A 16,829-nucleotide genomic window follows, 5' to 3' on the forward strand; every position below is an offset into this window, starting at 1 on the left:
CTCATTCAGTAAGGGGCCCACACTTTCCTTGACTTTCTTCTTGTTGCCAACATACCTGAAGAAACCCTTCTTGTTACTCTTAACATTTCTTGCTAGCTGCAACTCCAGATGTGATTTGGCCTTCCTGATTTCACTCCTGCATGCCCAAGCAATATTTTTATACTCATCCCTGGTCATTTGTCCAATCTTCCACTTCTTGTAAGCTTCTTTTTTGTGTTTAAGATCAGCAAGGATTTCACTGTTAAGCCAAGCTGGTCGCCTGCCATATTTACTATTCTTTCTACACATTGGGATGGTTTGTCCCTGTAACCTCAATAAGGATTCTTTAAAATGCAGCCAGCTTCCCTGGACTCCTTTCCCCCTCATGTTATTCTCCCAGGGGATCTTGCGCATCAGTTCCCTGAGGGAGTCAAAGTCTGCTTTTCTGAAGTCCAGGGTCCGTATTCTGCTGCTTTCCTTTTCTCCTTGTGTCAGGATCCTGAACTCGACCATTTCATGGTCACTGCCTCCCAGGTTCCCATCCACTTTTGCTTCCCCTACTAATTCTTCCCAGTTTGTGAGCAGCAGGTCAAGAAGAGCTCTGTCCCTAGTTGGTTCCTCCAGCACTTGCACCAGGAAATTGTCCCCTACATTTTCCAAAAACTTCCTGGATTGCCTGTGCACCACTGTATTGCTCTCCCAGCAGATATCAGGGTGATTGAAGTCTCCCATGAGAACCAGGACGTGCGATCTAGTAGCTTCTGCGAGTTGCCGGAAGAAAGCCTCATCCACCTCATCCCCCTGGTCCAATGGTCTATAACAGACTCCCATCACTACATTACCCTTGGTGCTCACACTTCTAAACTTAATCCAGGGACTCTCAGGTTTTTCTGCAGTTTCATACTTGAGCTCTGAGCAGTCATACTGCTCCCTTACATACAGTGCAACTCCCCAACCTTTTCTGCCCTGCCTGTCCTTCCAGAACAGCTTATATACGTCCATGACAGTACTCCAGTCATGTGAGTTATCCCACCAAGTCTCTGTTATTCCAATAACATCATAATTCCTTGACTTTGCCAGGACTTCCAGTTCTCCCTGCTTGTTTCCCAGGCTTTGTGCATTTGTGTATAGGCACTTGAGATAACCCGCTGATCACCCCTCTTTCTCAGTATGAGGCAGGAGCCCTCCCCTCTCACACGCTCCTGCTCGTGCTTCCTCCCGGTATCCCACTTCCCCACTTACTTCAGGGCTTTGGTCTCCTTCCCCCAGTGAACCTAGTTTAAAGCCCTCCTCACTAGGCTAGCCAGCTTGCTCGCGAAGCTGCTCTTCCCTCTATTTGTTAGGTGGAGCCTGTCTCTGCCTAGCACTCCTCCTTCTTGGAACACCATCCCATGGTCAAAGAATCCAAAGCCTTCTCTCCAACACCACCTGCGTAGCCATTCGTTGACTTCCACGATTCGAAGATCTCTACCGAGGCCTTTTCCTTCCACGGGGAGGATGGACGAGAAGACCACTTGCGTCTCAAACTCCTTTATCCTTTTTCCCAGAGCCACGTAGTCTGCAGTGATCTGCTCAAGGTCATTCTTGGCAGTATCATTGGTGCCCATGTGGAGAAGCAGGAAGGAGTCGCGATCCGAGGGCTTGATGAGTCTCGGCAGTCTCTCCGTCACATCGCGAATCTTAGCTCCTGGCAAGCAGCAGACTTCTCGGTTTTCCTGGTCGGGGCGGCAGATAGATGACTCAGTCCCCCTGAGGAGAGAGTCCCCGACCACCACCACCCGCCTCCTTCTCTTGGGAGCGGTGGTCATGGAACCCCCAACCCTAGGACAGTGCATCTCATGCCTTCCAACTGGCGGAGTCTCCTTCTGCTCCCTTCCCTCAGACGTATCATCTGGTCCACCCTCCGCATTAGTACCTGTGGAGAGAACACGAAAACGGTTACTTACCTGTATCTGCGTTGCTGGTACATGGACGTTCCCCTTTCTTCTTCTGGAGGTCACATGATGCCAAATTTCTTCACCAGCCCCCTGTCCCTGCTGTGCAGCCTGCTGTGAATCTTCAGAACTTTGTGCCCGTAGAAGCATATCCTGACATCTGTCCAGGAAATCTTCAGTTTCTCTTATGCAACGCAGGGTCGATACCTGTTTCTCCAGACCTTGAACCTTCTCTTCCAATATGGAGACCAGCTTGCACTTTGTACAGACAAAGTCGCTTCTGTCCTGTGGAAGAAAGACAAACATGGCACATCCAGTGCAGGTCACAACAGCTGAACACCCCCCCATCCATATTACCTTCCTTCTATGAACTTCCTCAGGAGATGCAGTAACGACTCAGAGTAGCCGGCAAGATGTAAGCCTCAGTGGGCTCTCCCCAGGCGAACTCCCAGGCAAACTCCTGCTGTTAGCTGCTCTGCTGTTCACCGCGGCTCAGCTGGTTCCCCGCCGCTCAGCTGGTTCGCTGCCGACTGGCTTTTGATACAGTCAGGCTCACTTGAAACAAAGCACTCCCAATTCCCGCCCTTTTCAACCAACCAATCAAACACACGGTCAAACTGTCCTCACAACAAACACTCAGATACAACATTCAGATCCTCACAACAAACACACACTCAGATACTCACCAACACAGATCCCGGGCAAACTCCTGCTGTTAGCTGCTCTGCTGTTCGCCGCCGCTCAGCTGGTTCGCTGCTGACTTATAGGCGAAGGAGAGACAAAATACAGATTTGCTCAAAGTTGTAGCCATGAGAATCATCGATTACATGTGAACCTCACCTGTACTCAAAGTTTTAACATGAAACTCCCTAAGTTTGGCTGAAAAGTTCCCTGATAGCAGGAAATGGAATTGTTGATATAATATGTAAATCTGACTACAGCCACCTGAGCTGGACTAGTAAAATCTTGACAACCCTCTGTAACTGCAGGCAGGTAGCAGAGGGGATTGTGTTGATCCTGTGGCTCAAGATTAAAATACAAAATGAGGAAAGTGGTGATGACCTGTTTTAGAAATGCCCCGAGCGATCTCAGGATCACCATCTCTTAACTGCCCCAAGGCATAACCCATGGCATACAGTGTTTTAATGCTTAAATACAGGCAGAAATGATCTCTGATTGCCATTACAGAGACCACTGGAGACAACTATTAATATAGCTGCTTTTAGAAAATATGTTGGGGCTTGTACACGTATGTTTGAGGTATCTGCTTCTGAAAACCACAGACTAATTAATAGGAGTCAGAGGTATAAAAGAACTAATAAATCACTTCTAGTCCATCCCCCAAGGAGTAGGGAAGGACTGTTCACTACAGTACATCTTCTCATAATTTCTTTCTATCATTCCATTACAATGGTATATGAGTGCTTTGGCCAGTCTTGCTTTATTGGGGGCTTCCCCCACTTCCTTTCAGAAACTCTCAGATACTACAGTGATGGGGGGGCAGGTTTTTTTGTCATACCTAAAGAAGAGAGAGTTCTGGTGTCAAGCCAGTCCTCTTGCCAAGAAGACTTTGCATTCTAAATTTTCCTTTTCTTTCTTTTATTCCATTACTTCTAGTTATACCCACTTATATCTCCTAAATAATTCCTGCTTTTGAAAATACATTCCCTGCATTGGCCAGGGTCTGAACTAGATTGCTGCTGGGGGGTTATCACTTCTGATTTCTTGGATTCTTTGATGCTGTAATGCACGTTGTTCAGTTGACTTTATGAGGCATTATCAGGTACATTTTCTTTCTTTGTGAAAATACACTTAATGTATGTGTGTTTCTTGGAACACTTGTTTGTTTGTCCCACACAAGACAGCTTAATTTTTCCAAATAAGCATTGAGCCTCTCAGATCATTCAATTGGTGAAACATTCTTAGAAGCTTTATAATAGAAATAAAAGATAGCCCTTGATGAGGATAGGGCCCTAGTCACAGAGGAGGAAAGGATGTTAAATGAGAACAGCAACTAGACTCTTCCCCAGGGGTGTGCAAACTAAGGCCCAGGGGCCGCATCCGGCCCTTCAGACGTTTTAATCTGGCCCTCGAGCTCCTGCCAAGGAGAGTGGTCAAGGGCTTGCCCCACTCCGCGTGTGCCGTGACTCACACAGCTCCTGGAAGCAGCAACATATCCCCCCTCTGGCTCCTATGCGTAGGGGAAGCCAGGGAGCTCTGCACGCTGCCCCTGCCCCAAGCGCCGCTCCCGCAGCTCCCATTGGCCAAGAACCATAGCCGATGAGAGCTGCAGGGGCAGCACCTGTGGACGGGGCAGCACACAGAGCCGCCTGGCTGCGCCTCCGTGTAGGAGCTGCAGAGGGGACATGCCGTTGCTTCTGGGAGCTGCTTGAGGTAAGCACCGCCTGGAGCCTGTACCCCAACCCCCGTCCCAGCCCTGATCCCCCTCCCACCCTCCTGCACCCCAGAGCCTGCACTGCCAGCTGGAGCCCTCACCCGCAACCCACACCCCAACCCCCAGCCTGGACCCCCCTCCCCCACCCTGAATTCCTCATTTCTGGCTCCACCCCAGAGCCCTCACCCCCTTCCACACCCCAACCCCCAATTTTGTGAGCATTCATGGCCTGCCATACAATTTCCATACCCAGATGTGGCCCTCAGGCCAAAAAGTTTACCAGCCTCCCCCCCCAACCCCCCTAACCTCATTGCTCCAGTTCCTGCACCATTATATCACCCCATTGAGAGGAAATAGAAGGCTGCTAAAAAAGGAAATCTGTGCAGAAATGAGATCCTTTCTGATCAATTTTGCATTTCCCTGTTTTGAGTACAAATTTTAACAAAGCAACACAAAGAAATCAATTACTTTACCTGCAACACCAGAGAAATATCTGTAAATATCCAGCAGAAAGTTTCCATGTACTTTAGATTTCTTTCTATGTAAATGTATTTGATATATTTAAATTAAACATAGAACAGAAAACCACCTATCCCATAGGCACCCTGAAAAATTATTAAGAACACAATCCAGAATATTTAAAAAAAAAAAAAAAGGCAAAACAGCAGCTGATCTCTGGCTTGCATCCGCAAAGTCAGCATGACTCTGTGTAACCACAAGTAGTTCACTTGGACCAAGGCCAGAGTCCTGTGTAGGTGCTACTTATAGATGTATTGTTTTCATCAACATGTATTTATATTCATAATCATATTATTGATTATAGACAAAAGGGTGCTTGTTCATAAATGAATGAGATTGTGCAATAAATGCCATATCACATACATAACCTTTTACTTGTGTGCATTAAGCAGTATATGATTGATATACTTCCAGTAAACAGCATTGGCCTGGGTATATTTTTGGGTATTGAAATTTCAGTGTTATGATCACAAAATACTAGATAGATACTAGAGGCAGCAAATTCCTAACAGACCATCTCCTACCCACCCTTCTGTAAAAAGAATGTCCCTACTGAATATCTGAGTTTCTTATGTAGCCATGGAATTCCAGGAATTCCATCTCATTGTGTGACAAAAGGAACTCAATATTTTCAACATTATGCTTTAAGTAATTTTGCACTATTACTTAGTTTCTCTTCTCTCACGCCATTAGTCAATATGCTTTCATTAATGCCTTTTGATTTCTGAGGTCATTGCCATGAGCTATTGTGGGGCTTTTATGTTGCCACAATTCCAGACTTTGTATTTTTCCAGACTCCTGAATTATTTCTGCATCGCACTAGGATGAAACTCCAAATTATGTGTTTTCCCTCGAACTTCTGGAATGTTTTGTCCTCAATATTTATTCTGATTTTTAAGCCGTGGGAGCAAAGCATTCTATTCATCCACTGACCTCTTCCCCAGCATCAAACATATTTCCAATAGTCAGTGCTATTGCCTAACCTCTAGGAGCAATCCACAACATTTAGGAGTCACTTTTGGATGCACCAGGCTTAATTCTTCACTGTCTGCCATCTTGTGTTGCTAGTTGCACCTGTGCAAAGTGGGTATACACTGGTATCAAATCCTGTTTTAAAACTATTTTGCAAGACAGTGGAGTATATGGTCCATTGAGTAGTGCTTTGAATGCAGAGGAGACAAAAGCCAGACCGGGGAGATGGAAAGGAGTAGATTGGGACAAGGAATCTAGTGAGACTGGGACTGGAGTGCTGGAGAAAGAAACTGGGAGTGGGACCGGGACCAGCTGGCAGGGAGACTGAGGCTGGGAACCAGGAAAGGAGATTTGTATCTGGTAAGGAAAACTGGGAGGAGGGGGACCTGGGAGTCAGTTGGCTGGATGGGGGGAAATGCTGAGATTGGAGGAGAAGTTGGGGGAATGAGGGAGATTGGGACTGGATGAACAAAGAGACTGAGACTGGGAACTAGTGTGAGGAAGAACGAGACCAGGGGATAGCTCTGACCAGGGCTGAGATGCAGGGGAAGAACAGGGACTGGTTAGGCAAACAGACTGGGACCCGGAGCCAGGGAGGGGAGCTGGGTCAGGGAGCTTGAAGGATACTGAGATTGGACAAAGAGGATAGGACTGGGAATCAGTGAGGCAGGGGGGAAACTGGATGAGGAGCCAGGAGTGGAGAACTAGGACTGGTTCTGTGGAGGCAACAGAAGTGACTGGGACTTGGACAGTGAGCCTAGAGGAGAAGATTAGGACTGGCTGGGCAAAGGGACTGGGATGAGAAGCCTGAGGAGTGGAGACTGGGACTGGAACCAGAACAAAGAGACATGGGTGGGTAAGAAACAGGACCAGGGCAGGGACAGGTTGGAGGGGACGAGGCAGAAGGGGGTCAAGTTTGGAAGGAACAGACAGAAGAGACTGTGGCCACTAGAATGCACTCCCTTCCAGAACCGGAACTGGAACCCAAGATTCCTGAGTCTCACCATTCTTCTGTCAGCAAATGTCTGTGAAACACACTGGGAAAGCGTCCCATGCCTCTCTGGCTCACATAGAGGATGATGATCTATTATTGCTATTAGTTACTCACTAAGCTCAAGCAGCACAGGTCTGTGTTGTGGATCTAAATGTTCCAACTACACTGATGAACAATGTGGTGTCGATATGATGGAATTTCTGTTTTCTCCCATTTGTTTTTTCAAAAACCTAGGAAATTATACACACACACACACACGAACAAACCCTATGTTAAAAGAACATCATTGTGGTCGCAAAGTTAAGCACATGAAAAATGATCCAGAATTTCAACTAAGGTTATCTAATCCAACACATATAATGTATGGAAGGAAAAAGGATATACAAGTAACAGCCAGTTATTCTGTAATGATAAAATTATGGAAATTAATACCATCAAAGAACTAATGAGGATTATTAACATACCCATGCTGGTTTATTTGCTAGTAAAGCATCATATCAAATCCCATGTAGGAAGCCCAAGTTGCAGGTGACCATTAATGAGGCTAGAAATATTAATTATGGTAAAGGCCACCTCAAAGGGCCTGATCTTTTTTTCATGATATAACAATTTACTGATGGTTCTAAAAGATAAGATAATCTTTATGGGAAAATAGGAAAATAATCTAAAAACAGATGTCACTTTGGGGCAATGGGAAAATATATAGAGGAAGGCCAAAATCTCATCTATTTGGGTAGCCATTAAGGAAGGTTACTGCAAAATATGTTATCAGTTGTACCTCATACCATTTAAGTGAAGTATAATATATATAAAGGATGGAGAGAAATAAGGACCTTTCTGTATATATGCTGTGAATGCCCTAAGATAATAGTATTTTTGGACAAAATAACAAAAGGAATTTTCAAGATAACTGAAGTGAGGCCACCCACAAAACCCATAATGAGTCTATTAGGTTACATTTTAAAAGAGGTTACTAACTTGGTGTAGGGCTCGTTGATAACACAATTACTGCTTGCAGTCAGCTGTGTGATAGCTCATTTTTGGAAAAAGATAGATACCCCATCATTAGAGGCAAAGAGAAATAAATTATGGGAAATCCTTTCAATGAAAAAAATGATGGACAGCCTTATGTCAGGCTCAAGTAAATTTTATATTATGTATGGTTACCATTTTTGGAATCTGAACAAAATAAATACATCAATAATAAGAAGTTGACTAAACACAGGACTTTTAAAGGTAGCAAATACAGGTTATGAATAGGAGTTGTTAATACTTGTATGGAAAGTTTATTTATGTTAATAATGACAAAATAAAACTTTTTTTAAATAGATGAGAAAATTCATGTGATTTGCCTGTTATGGGGGTATCACAAAGCAAAATCTTCTGTCTCCGGTTAAAAATCATCTTGTAGTTGTTACTGGCAAATCTAGGTATGGACTTTAGATATGTAAATTGTGTGTAATCTACATACAAATCCATCATAGACTGTAAGCTTTGGGGGAACAGTGTCTTTCACTATTTTTTGAAGCACCAAGAACTCTGTCAACACATTACATAATAATAAGTGATAAGCATATTCAAACAATTATAAATGTCAATTGATTGTAATGTGAAGAAGGCAGCAGTGGGTATCTTCGTGGTCACTGCTTTTTCAGTTTGCTTAACAGTTACGCAGAGTAGAACTGTGCATGTAGTGTGGTCAAATTTTCCAGTGACAGATCATCTGCAGGAAGATTTTTAACATGCTTAATCCTATAGTTTGGCTTTTTTAATACAAACAGTTTCAAACATGTCACTAATCTATTTTGAATGTTCACAGACACCATGGCTGCTTTACACCTATGGTAAAATATATTTTTTCTTAAAACAGAGGCACGAGCTATTTGGGTTCTTAAAGATGCCTTGATACATTCTGCAAAAGTGAAGGCATGTCCTGGTGGCCTGATTTAGTTCTGATTTCTGAAAGTACATTATTTCCATCAGATATTCCTCCCGTAGTTTCAATTGGATAATTTATTCTTCACTTTCTGTCATATAAACATATATAGGTTGCGTATGTGTTGTAATTAGAAACGATGCACAGTAAGAGAACTACCATGGGTCCTGGTTTTCTGGAATAAAGGTAATTATTTCTAGGCTTACCACTATGTAAATCAAACATAACTCAGTATAACATGGAGCACTACATTTCTCCAGTTTCCTGAAATCTACTAGAATTTTTCAGATAACCTGGTTATTTTGTTTAGGTATCTGAAACATACACACTACAGAGCCAAGTTTCGATGATTCTCTATATATGCAATAGCAAACACTGCATGGAAAACCTCTATGAAGAATAAATTTTATTAAGAGCATTATTTGTTCCTGTTTGTCTGCTCACCTAAATATGATAGTGTTTGTCACTTCAGCCCAACAGGGGCCTGCAACTGCACATTAGGGAGTTCAACAGGAGTCATTACCATGGAAGGGCCTTTAAGAAGGAAGACATTACTAAAGGAAGGCAGAAAACCTACAGTAAGTTGGACCTTTACTGTGATCCTAATTTGATAATGGCTGTTATTGTTTACATTGTTAGCTTCAGACTGAAGTGCAAAGCCGAACAGGGCAGGGCAGTTAATTCTGTTCCAGGAAACAGAACAATGTTTTGCTTCAGAATCACTTTCTATTAAAACATAAGACAAAAAATGTTTCCTTTTCTCCCAGCATCTGCTCTGCATCAGTTCTTTCCCTGTGTGTTTGTAAGGGACACCACAGAGGTGGGATCAGAAGAGGAACTCTATGTAGCATCAGCTTCTGTAAAGGCCTGTCAGCATCTATTTCTGTGGGATCCCTCTCCTCACATTCAGATCCCCCTCACATCAGTGGGAGGGCTTTGTGTTCTGTTGCAAGCAGGACACAAAGTCTGAATGGCTCTTCAGGAGACGCAGGTAGTATTGCAGAGAACCAGCTCTCTGCACAAGCATCATGCCATAGATTCACAGGATTCCCCCAGCCTCCGTCTCAGGCCCTCTTTGGGAAGGGAGAAAATGATGCAATGGAAATCCCATGGTTTACCTTTGATCCTCTTACAACTTTTTATTTGGAGCTTCATGGTTTAGTCTTAAGAGATTTGAAGAACTGTGGAAATAACCTTGTAATTAGAGCTGTGCAAAATTATGTGGCTGAAACTTAATTTAAACAAAAAATGTAGATTCAGATCAACCAAAATATTTTGTGAATTTGCATCAATTTCAGCACATTTTTTCAATAGATGAAAAAAATTGAAAATGTCCAAATGATTTATTTCAACACTCCCAGAACAAGATGTTTTGATTTTTTTGGCTAGATTCATGAAAGGGTGGTGGGGAAGAAAGAGGACGGGTTGGTGGTGCATCCCTTATACCAGTTCCCCAGTAATTAGGAAATTCACCTTGGATATGGGAGACCAGGGTTCAAGTCCCTGCTCCAGAGCAGGACCAACCTATTGGCTATTCTGGGGTGGGCTCTGATATCAATCTCTTTTGTTGAAGGTGTTCCACTTTGTATAAATACAGTGAGTGAGAGTGACTCTATAGCCTAGTGATTAGGGCACTCGTCAGGGAATGGGGGGGTGTCACCCTGGTTCTAGTCCTTGCACCAATTACTTTTTAATTATTTGTACAAAGTGGAACAGTTTCAACAGGAGAGAATGAGTAAGACCACAACTTCCTCCTCAATTTTGTGAACGGTGCCCAGGTTTCCTTGTGAATCTAGGTCTTCATTTCCTTTGTTTTTACTTAAAAAACAGATAAAAATCCCTAAAATCAAACCAAAACATTTCTTTCGACCTGAAACAAATTTTTTTCTGACTTTTTGATTAGCCAAAAATTCTGAAAAATTACTTATAATCAATTATGTTGACCAAATGTCAGAGGCAGGTATAAGATATGCCCAGCAGAGGGCAGTACAATGCTCTGCACTGAAATGAACCGCCCTGAGATTTCTAGAGGAGACATTAGGATAATGTGGATTTTCTTTGCTGTATCTTGCATTCTCATAGACAGCAACCAGAGCCTAGGGAGCTATACTGATTTACACCAGCTGAGAATTTGGCCCCAGCTCCCTCCTCCTATTAGCTTCCTTACTTTAAACAGATAATTCTAATACTTAGTTGTTAATTCGTTTTCAGAGTATCGGAAATTAATACACCATATTTTTACCTATTTTCTTTTTTCTTATTCAGCTCTCCTCATGGACTAGATATTGGGTTACACTTTCAGGGTCAACTCTTCTCTACTTCGGAGCAAAATCATTAAGGGGCACAGAAAGAAAACACGTAAGCAAAGTATATTAATTTGTTCTAGAAAGCAAACCATTCTTTAGATGTATCATCCTCATGAGCAGGACTGGCAATGTGCATTCAAAAAGTGAATATGGTCACTCCTAGCTAGCACATTTGTCTGCTCTGTTTTCATGGTTAGAAGTCAACCCAGTGCATTATCATGCTACTGCTAATTGTAACTGATCTGTCTGTCTCTTCTAGTATAAATCTACTGCTGGTAAAAAAGTCTCTATTGTGGGCTGGATGGTGGCACTGCCTGATGATCCTGAACATCCTGATATTTTTCAGCTAAATAACCCTGATAAAGGTAGATGCTACATTATACCTAGGGAATGGGGTAATAGCATTTAATATGTTAAGTTTACATTATTTGCAATATCACATGCTCAGAAAGTTAAGGAACCAGATTTTCAAAATAGGGTACAGTGAGAGAGATTCATGCATCTGCAAAAAGCCCATGTTTGTGGGGTCCTGCAAGAGGCCTAAGTGCATCTTGCCAAATGATTGGGGGAGTGCATTTTGTGAGTTTTCCAGGAACTCTTGGGATTAGTGTGAGGTCACTTGCATTCCCTGTTCTCTATAGATATGTCTACCCTGCAGTTAAGCACCTGCAGCTGGCCCAGGTCAGCTGATTCAGGCTTGCAGGACTCGGGCTATGGGCATGGGCAGCGGGTTATAATAGGCCAGGGGAGGCTCAACCTCCCCTGGTGCTGCCGTGGCCACCAGAACCCCATTTTCAGGGTTTTGGGGAGAAGTTTTTGATTTATTATGCATGTGCTACCGCCTCCTCAGCTGCCCAGGAACCTGCGTGGGGCATAGCAAAAGCTTCTTCCGGAGAAGACAGACACATGCTTTTCTCCTGGTGGCTTGGGGTCTGGGGAGGGGAGATGCAGCGTGGCTGCAGCTGAGCTCGAGGCTTTGGCCCACTCAGGGCTCCTCCAGCCCAGGGAGGGTCTTGGAGCTCCAGCCACCAGTGTGGGGGGAGGGTCTCGGGGCTTCGGCTGGCTCGGAGCTCCTCCAGCTGAGGGGAGGTCTGGGGACTCCTCTGGGTGGGGGTGTCTTAGGGCTCCTCCCACCGCAGGGGGGTGGTCTTGGGGCTCCTCTGGCTGAAGGGGGGTGGTCTTGGGGCCATGAGGGGGGGAAGGGGCAGGGCTGGAGCTAGCCTCCCCAAAGGGGGGCTCCACCCGCCACGCATGGCTATGTGGCTGTTGAATTGCAGTGTAGACATTGGGGCTCAGCCTTGGAGGGTCCCAGAGCCCAGGTTCCAGCCCAAGTCTGAACATCTACACCGCAAGTTTTAGCCCTGCAGCCAGACTGACCTGGGCCAGCCCGGGACGTGCTGCATATCTTTTAGTCCAGTGTAGATGTACCCTATGGTGGTTGGTTCTTTTTTCCAAATGGCTTTCTCAAGGTCACTATGTCCTTTAAATAGCCCTGTAATCCCTAGATAGTCAGCTTCACTATAAGTGCTGATTTATGAGGCTTCTCCAAACATCAAAGTATTTATAAAACCATTTACTTAGATTTTTAACCATCATCACTCAGCAGACACTTCAAATGTTCAAAAAGGTCCTAGCATCAATGTGCATCATGAGGGTCTCTACAGAAAACCTTGAAGTTCCCCTAACATTTCACATCTTTCCTTATTTCAATGAGAAGCAGTGATGAACATGAGCTGCACATGCTGCATCTCTCTCCTGTAGAATACAATGAATACAATGTAAGTCTGACTTCAAAAGAAAATTCAGGGAAGGCAATGCTGACCTGAGGAATGAAAGAGACCAACAAGGGGATGCTGGAAAAGCTAAATTTGCAAACAATAGTGCATCCATGAAAACGATTCAGGGGTGAGGTATATAAATGCTAGTGGGAATGAAGCAAAGTATAAAACGAAGGAGGTTGGAGTGGATGCCCAGATTGGTCTTACTGTCTTTGGTTCTGTGACAGCTTAATTTTACTCCCATGTGCTACCCTCAGGTCTATTGAATATGCACACTATCTTCCACCCCCTACCTGGGGGGTGCTGGGCACATATTCCCTATAGCCTATCCTCCCTGCCAGAGCCTGCTGTGTGTGGTAGGAGCAGTTTGGGTATTTGAGGACCAAATTAATTTTCCTATTTACTTTATGCTCTTGGCTTCTACACTAAGCGATAATAATGTAGCAAAGCCAAGTGTCTGTCAAAACCTCAGGGATCCTGATTTTTTTTAATTTTGTAGGCAATATTTACAAGTTTCAGACTGGGTCAAGGTTTCACGCAATACTGTGGCACAAGCATTTGGATGATGCATGCAAAAGCAACAGGCCTCAGGTAAGGCCATGAAAATGTCTTTTCCAACCAGTTTCTCCCTTACATTCCAGGAAACCCCTACATAGAGGATGCCACTTTCTAGCCTCTATGGGCACCTCGATTATACACAGACAAGCTCATCAGGGTATATTTATACAACCCATTTTTCATATTGACCAAAGTTTTATAACAGGTGTGGAAGGCAAGATTTCAAATTCTAGGATATCCACAAAAAATCTGGTAATGGTGAATTTGTGCGGCTCTAGCCATAAGTCTCAGTGCCCCTTACTGTATCATGTTTTTCTCTCCCAAGTTATGGTACAATGTCCTGTTACTAGCTTGCAGAGTCAGCCTCACACAGAGTCTGTTTAAGGGACTGATTGCATTGTTGGCACTTGGCAATAAATGGCAATAGTAATACAAAGATTGACACTTCAGTTTCCCCTTGCCACAGGAACTTTACATTGCTGACTAATTTACATTCTCTTCCAGGTACCTGCTAACCTAATGTCATTCGAATAACTTGCATCAGTATGTGGTGTGACTTCAAGTGCCAAACTGCAGGATGGGAATATCTTTCCCTGAGGAGAAGGGGAGAAGGAGCTCCCTAATGTGAGCCAGCTGCCCCAGACAAGATTACTTCAGCACTTTTCTATGTAACTTGAAAGTGATTTTGACACAGCTTTTAAAAACAGAAAGTGAATGTTGTCCTTAGGACCAGATATAGTCTCATGCACTGAACATAAGTAGACAATTTAGACAGACTGAAGATGAGTCCTGACTGATGCAGGATCCTGGAAACCTTGACTTTAACTTTGTGGTCACAAACTGCCCTGGACTAATGTTTGACCACAAACTGTGCATCACATCTTCTGCCTATTCTTTTTTAAACTGTTCTTTTTATTGTTAAGCTGCTTTATGTGACTGAAGAACATTTAGCCCATGTTGGGTTTTCAGTTCTTTCTAATGCACAAAATGATTGACAGTGTTAACTTGCTGCAAAGTGTCAATTAGAATAGAAAATTGTGGAACAACATTTTTATAACCTAAGTGCACTGAGTTGCTTGGTAATGTGGTTGCCTCAGATTTTGTATCAAATCTCTGGACAATTCTGCAGTTTGCATTTGAGCTATTTGGGAAATGTGTATTTTGGCACAAGATAAATAGTTTAATTTAGTATTTCTTTCATTTGAATGTGCTGCTTTTAAATATAATATAAAGGGACACCCAGATGAGTGAAGGGTCCATTGCTATTTAAATTCACTTTGTGTTACAGCTTTTCTTGGATTTTCTTACTCCTAAGAATAAATTGGCCTTATTTTTTTCCCCTTTACTATGGGTGCTATTCATCTAAAATCCCTAGCTCCATAGATGCAGGTATTTGGATCTTCCCAGCCACCTAGTGCTGACTCCTCAGAATGGCTGAACTTTCCACTCACTGTTCCACTCTCATGTGGGTGACCCAATCCCATTCAGCACCTGCATGTGCGCACACATCACCTGGTAGGCAGAATAATGCCACTAGGACTGCTGTCATGAAGGCCTCTGATCCTCTGAAATCATGATGGAGGTGAGATCTAGGCAGGACTGATTGGCATGTAAGAGACCCTTCTATGCCAGGAGAAACTACCTGGTTCTCTTTTCCCAGGTGTGCCTTAGCACTTCCTGCTGGTCGGAGCTTTCTGCTATTCTCACCTTGATTTCAGTATTCTTCACATTTTAGTCACATCCCTTTGCTGGTCAGTGTTCAGGTTTCATCCATCAAGGATGAATCATTGCATAAAGCTCCCACCTCACTTTCAGCTAGGCTTTCTAATGCCATGACCAATGCCCCTAAAACCCTCACTCTGCAGCTCCCCAAGAATGGAGCAAAACGGTGAGCTAGGTGGGAGAGTCCTGTGATTCGACCACATGCTTGCAGACCGTGAAAGACCAGAAATAATTTTGGATGACTAGAGCCCTACATCAAAACAAGTGCCCAGTCACTGGGCTGTTCTGCTGATCTCACATAATCTTGATTTTACAGCAGATTTTTTTAAATTTATCTTACAAAAATACCTTATTTGTAATGCTGAATTTCTGTTGACTATATAAAAATGTTTTTTAACTGTCTGTGTCACAATCCTGAGAATGAAACTTGGTAAGTGACAAGAAAAATAGTTCCTACTGATTCCTGTAGGGAGAGACAGGGCAAGTATCAGAATTCACACAGATTTGACATCAGACTTCTTTGATGGTTCAAGAGATCTTCAGTGGGATAGAGGAGTGGCCAAAAAATATCTTTTTGCTTTTTTACCAAGCCAAAAATTAGTTGTAGTAGTGAGCTGATAACAGCATCTGTAGTCCAAGAATGGAATTTTCAATAGTTAGATCTGACACAGAGGATTTTTAAAGATGATGATGCTGGTGAAATTCTATCATCAGCATGTCACTGTTGCCAAACTATTTGAAAATGAAATCATCTGAATTATTCTCCTAGACAGAGAGATGCATGGATGGTTGTGGTGAGAGGTGAGTTATAAATTTAAACTATTTCTGAGGATGCAGGTATTCTCTGGACTACCATTCAAATGAATTCATAGGTACATGTATGTGTAGAGTGTGTGTCTGTACGCATATCTAATCTTTTGCAGCAGCCAGAGGGTTGAACCATCTGAAACGGCATTATTGTAATATTATATGTCTGACCTAAACCCTCAAATGCTAAGAGTAAAGGCTGAAGATCTAAGTTGCCACCCCCGTATGCAGAATTTATATAAAATAGAGCTGCTGTTAATCAGGAGCCCTGGAGCGCTGCCTGTATCTAAAATGTCCTTGGATTTCTGTGTTTAAGCCAGAGCTAGCATGTAATGCCACTTACAATGCTGTTGCTTTTTTTCAATTATATTTAAAGACAACACTTCCTCGACATACATAACATGTATTCAAGCATCCTGAATTCCCACTTTGCCTAATGGATCATAAAGGGTTTTGTAGCTTCCAGGGCTACTGCTAAGAATGTAAAGTGGCCCACCTAGTACAATAAATTTGGAAGGTGATAGATAAGAAACCAAACTGTTTTCTTAAATAAGTATGCATTTTGCCATCGTAGGCATTGGCAGGCAAAGATTTATAAAGGGACTTGTGACATAATTTAAAAAATGAGGAGGGACTAATAAATGCATTGCCAACAATTAACAGTGTACTTGTATTTTCCAGATTGCCAACCAAATGAGTGTTTAGGAGGATGAGGACAGTATAGGTACTGGTAAATTGTGGCCTCAAGCATCGAAGTTTAAAATGCACATTTGCCAGAGCAGAATTTTTAACACAGCTAATTTTAATGGTTCTGCAAGAACTCTGAAACGTACTTACATAGTGCTTTTATTCACCAATCATGTCCAGGTGAAACCATAACAACTACATCTATCTTGTTCTGCTCTATTGGGATGTGGGTGATTCCCCTG

General features: G+C 43.2%; 2 protein-coding genes across 24 annotated transcripts in view; one reads left to right on the forward strand and one right to left on the reverse strand.

Annotated features, from left to right (window-relative positions):
- The window catches only part of RALGPS1 (Ral GEF with PH domain and SH3 binding motif 1), a 399,374-nt gene extending 382,859 nt beyond the window's left edge, over window positions 1–16,515 (forward strand). For 22 of the 23 annotated variants that reach the window (XM_073315016.1, XM_073315014.1, XM_073315020.1 and 19 more), the window contains 5 exons: window positions 9,202–9,307; window positions 10,995–11,087; window positions 11,295–11,400; window positions 13,313–13,404; window positions 13,876–16,515. In XM_073315016.1, coding sequence (XP_073171117.1) covers window positions 9,202–9,307; window positions 10,995–11,087; window positions 11,295–11,400; window positions 13,313–13,404; window positions 13,876–13,905 — 427 coding nt within the window. In that variant the 3' untranslated portion in view covers window positions 13,906–16,515. Of the gene's footprint in view, window positions 1–9,201; window positions 9,308–10,994; window positions 11,088–11,294; window positions 11,401–13,312; window positions 13,405–13,875 lie in introns of those variants that run through there. The other variant, XR_012155323.1, reaches the window with a different exon arrangement.
- On the reverse strand, window positions 23–4,859 carry LOC140899439 (uncharacterized). The gene is made up of 3 exons (XM_073315039.1): window positions 4,782–4,859; window positions 2,600–2,673; window positions 23–2,198 (listed from the first exon to the last, which is right to left on the reverse strand). Exon 3 carries the CDS (start codon window positions 2,061–2,063, stop codon window positions 1,254–1,256), a length of 810 nt encoding a protein of 269 aa, XP_073171140.1. The 5' UTR covers window positions 2,064–2,198; window positions 2,600–2,673; window positions 4,782–4,859; the 3' UTR covers window positions 23–1,253.
- Window positions 16,516–16,829: the final 314 nt, after the last annotated feature.

The sequence above is a fragment of the Lepidochelys kempii genome, chromosome 16 (assembly GCF_965140265.1).
Source record: "Lepidochelys kempii isolate rLepKem1 chromosome 16, rLepKem1.hap2, whole genome shotgun sequence".
NCBI classification, from domain to species: domain Eukaryota; kingdom Metazoa; phylum Chordata; order Testudines; family Cheloniidae; genus Lepidochelys; species Lepidochelys kempii.

Bases quoted from the DNA above. Each gene is read 5' to 3' on its own strand.
- LOC140899439 (XM_073315039.1), bottom strand. From the start codon at position 2,063: ATGCTTCTACGGGCACAAAGTTCTGAAGATTCACAGCAGGCTGCACAG.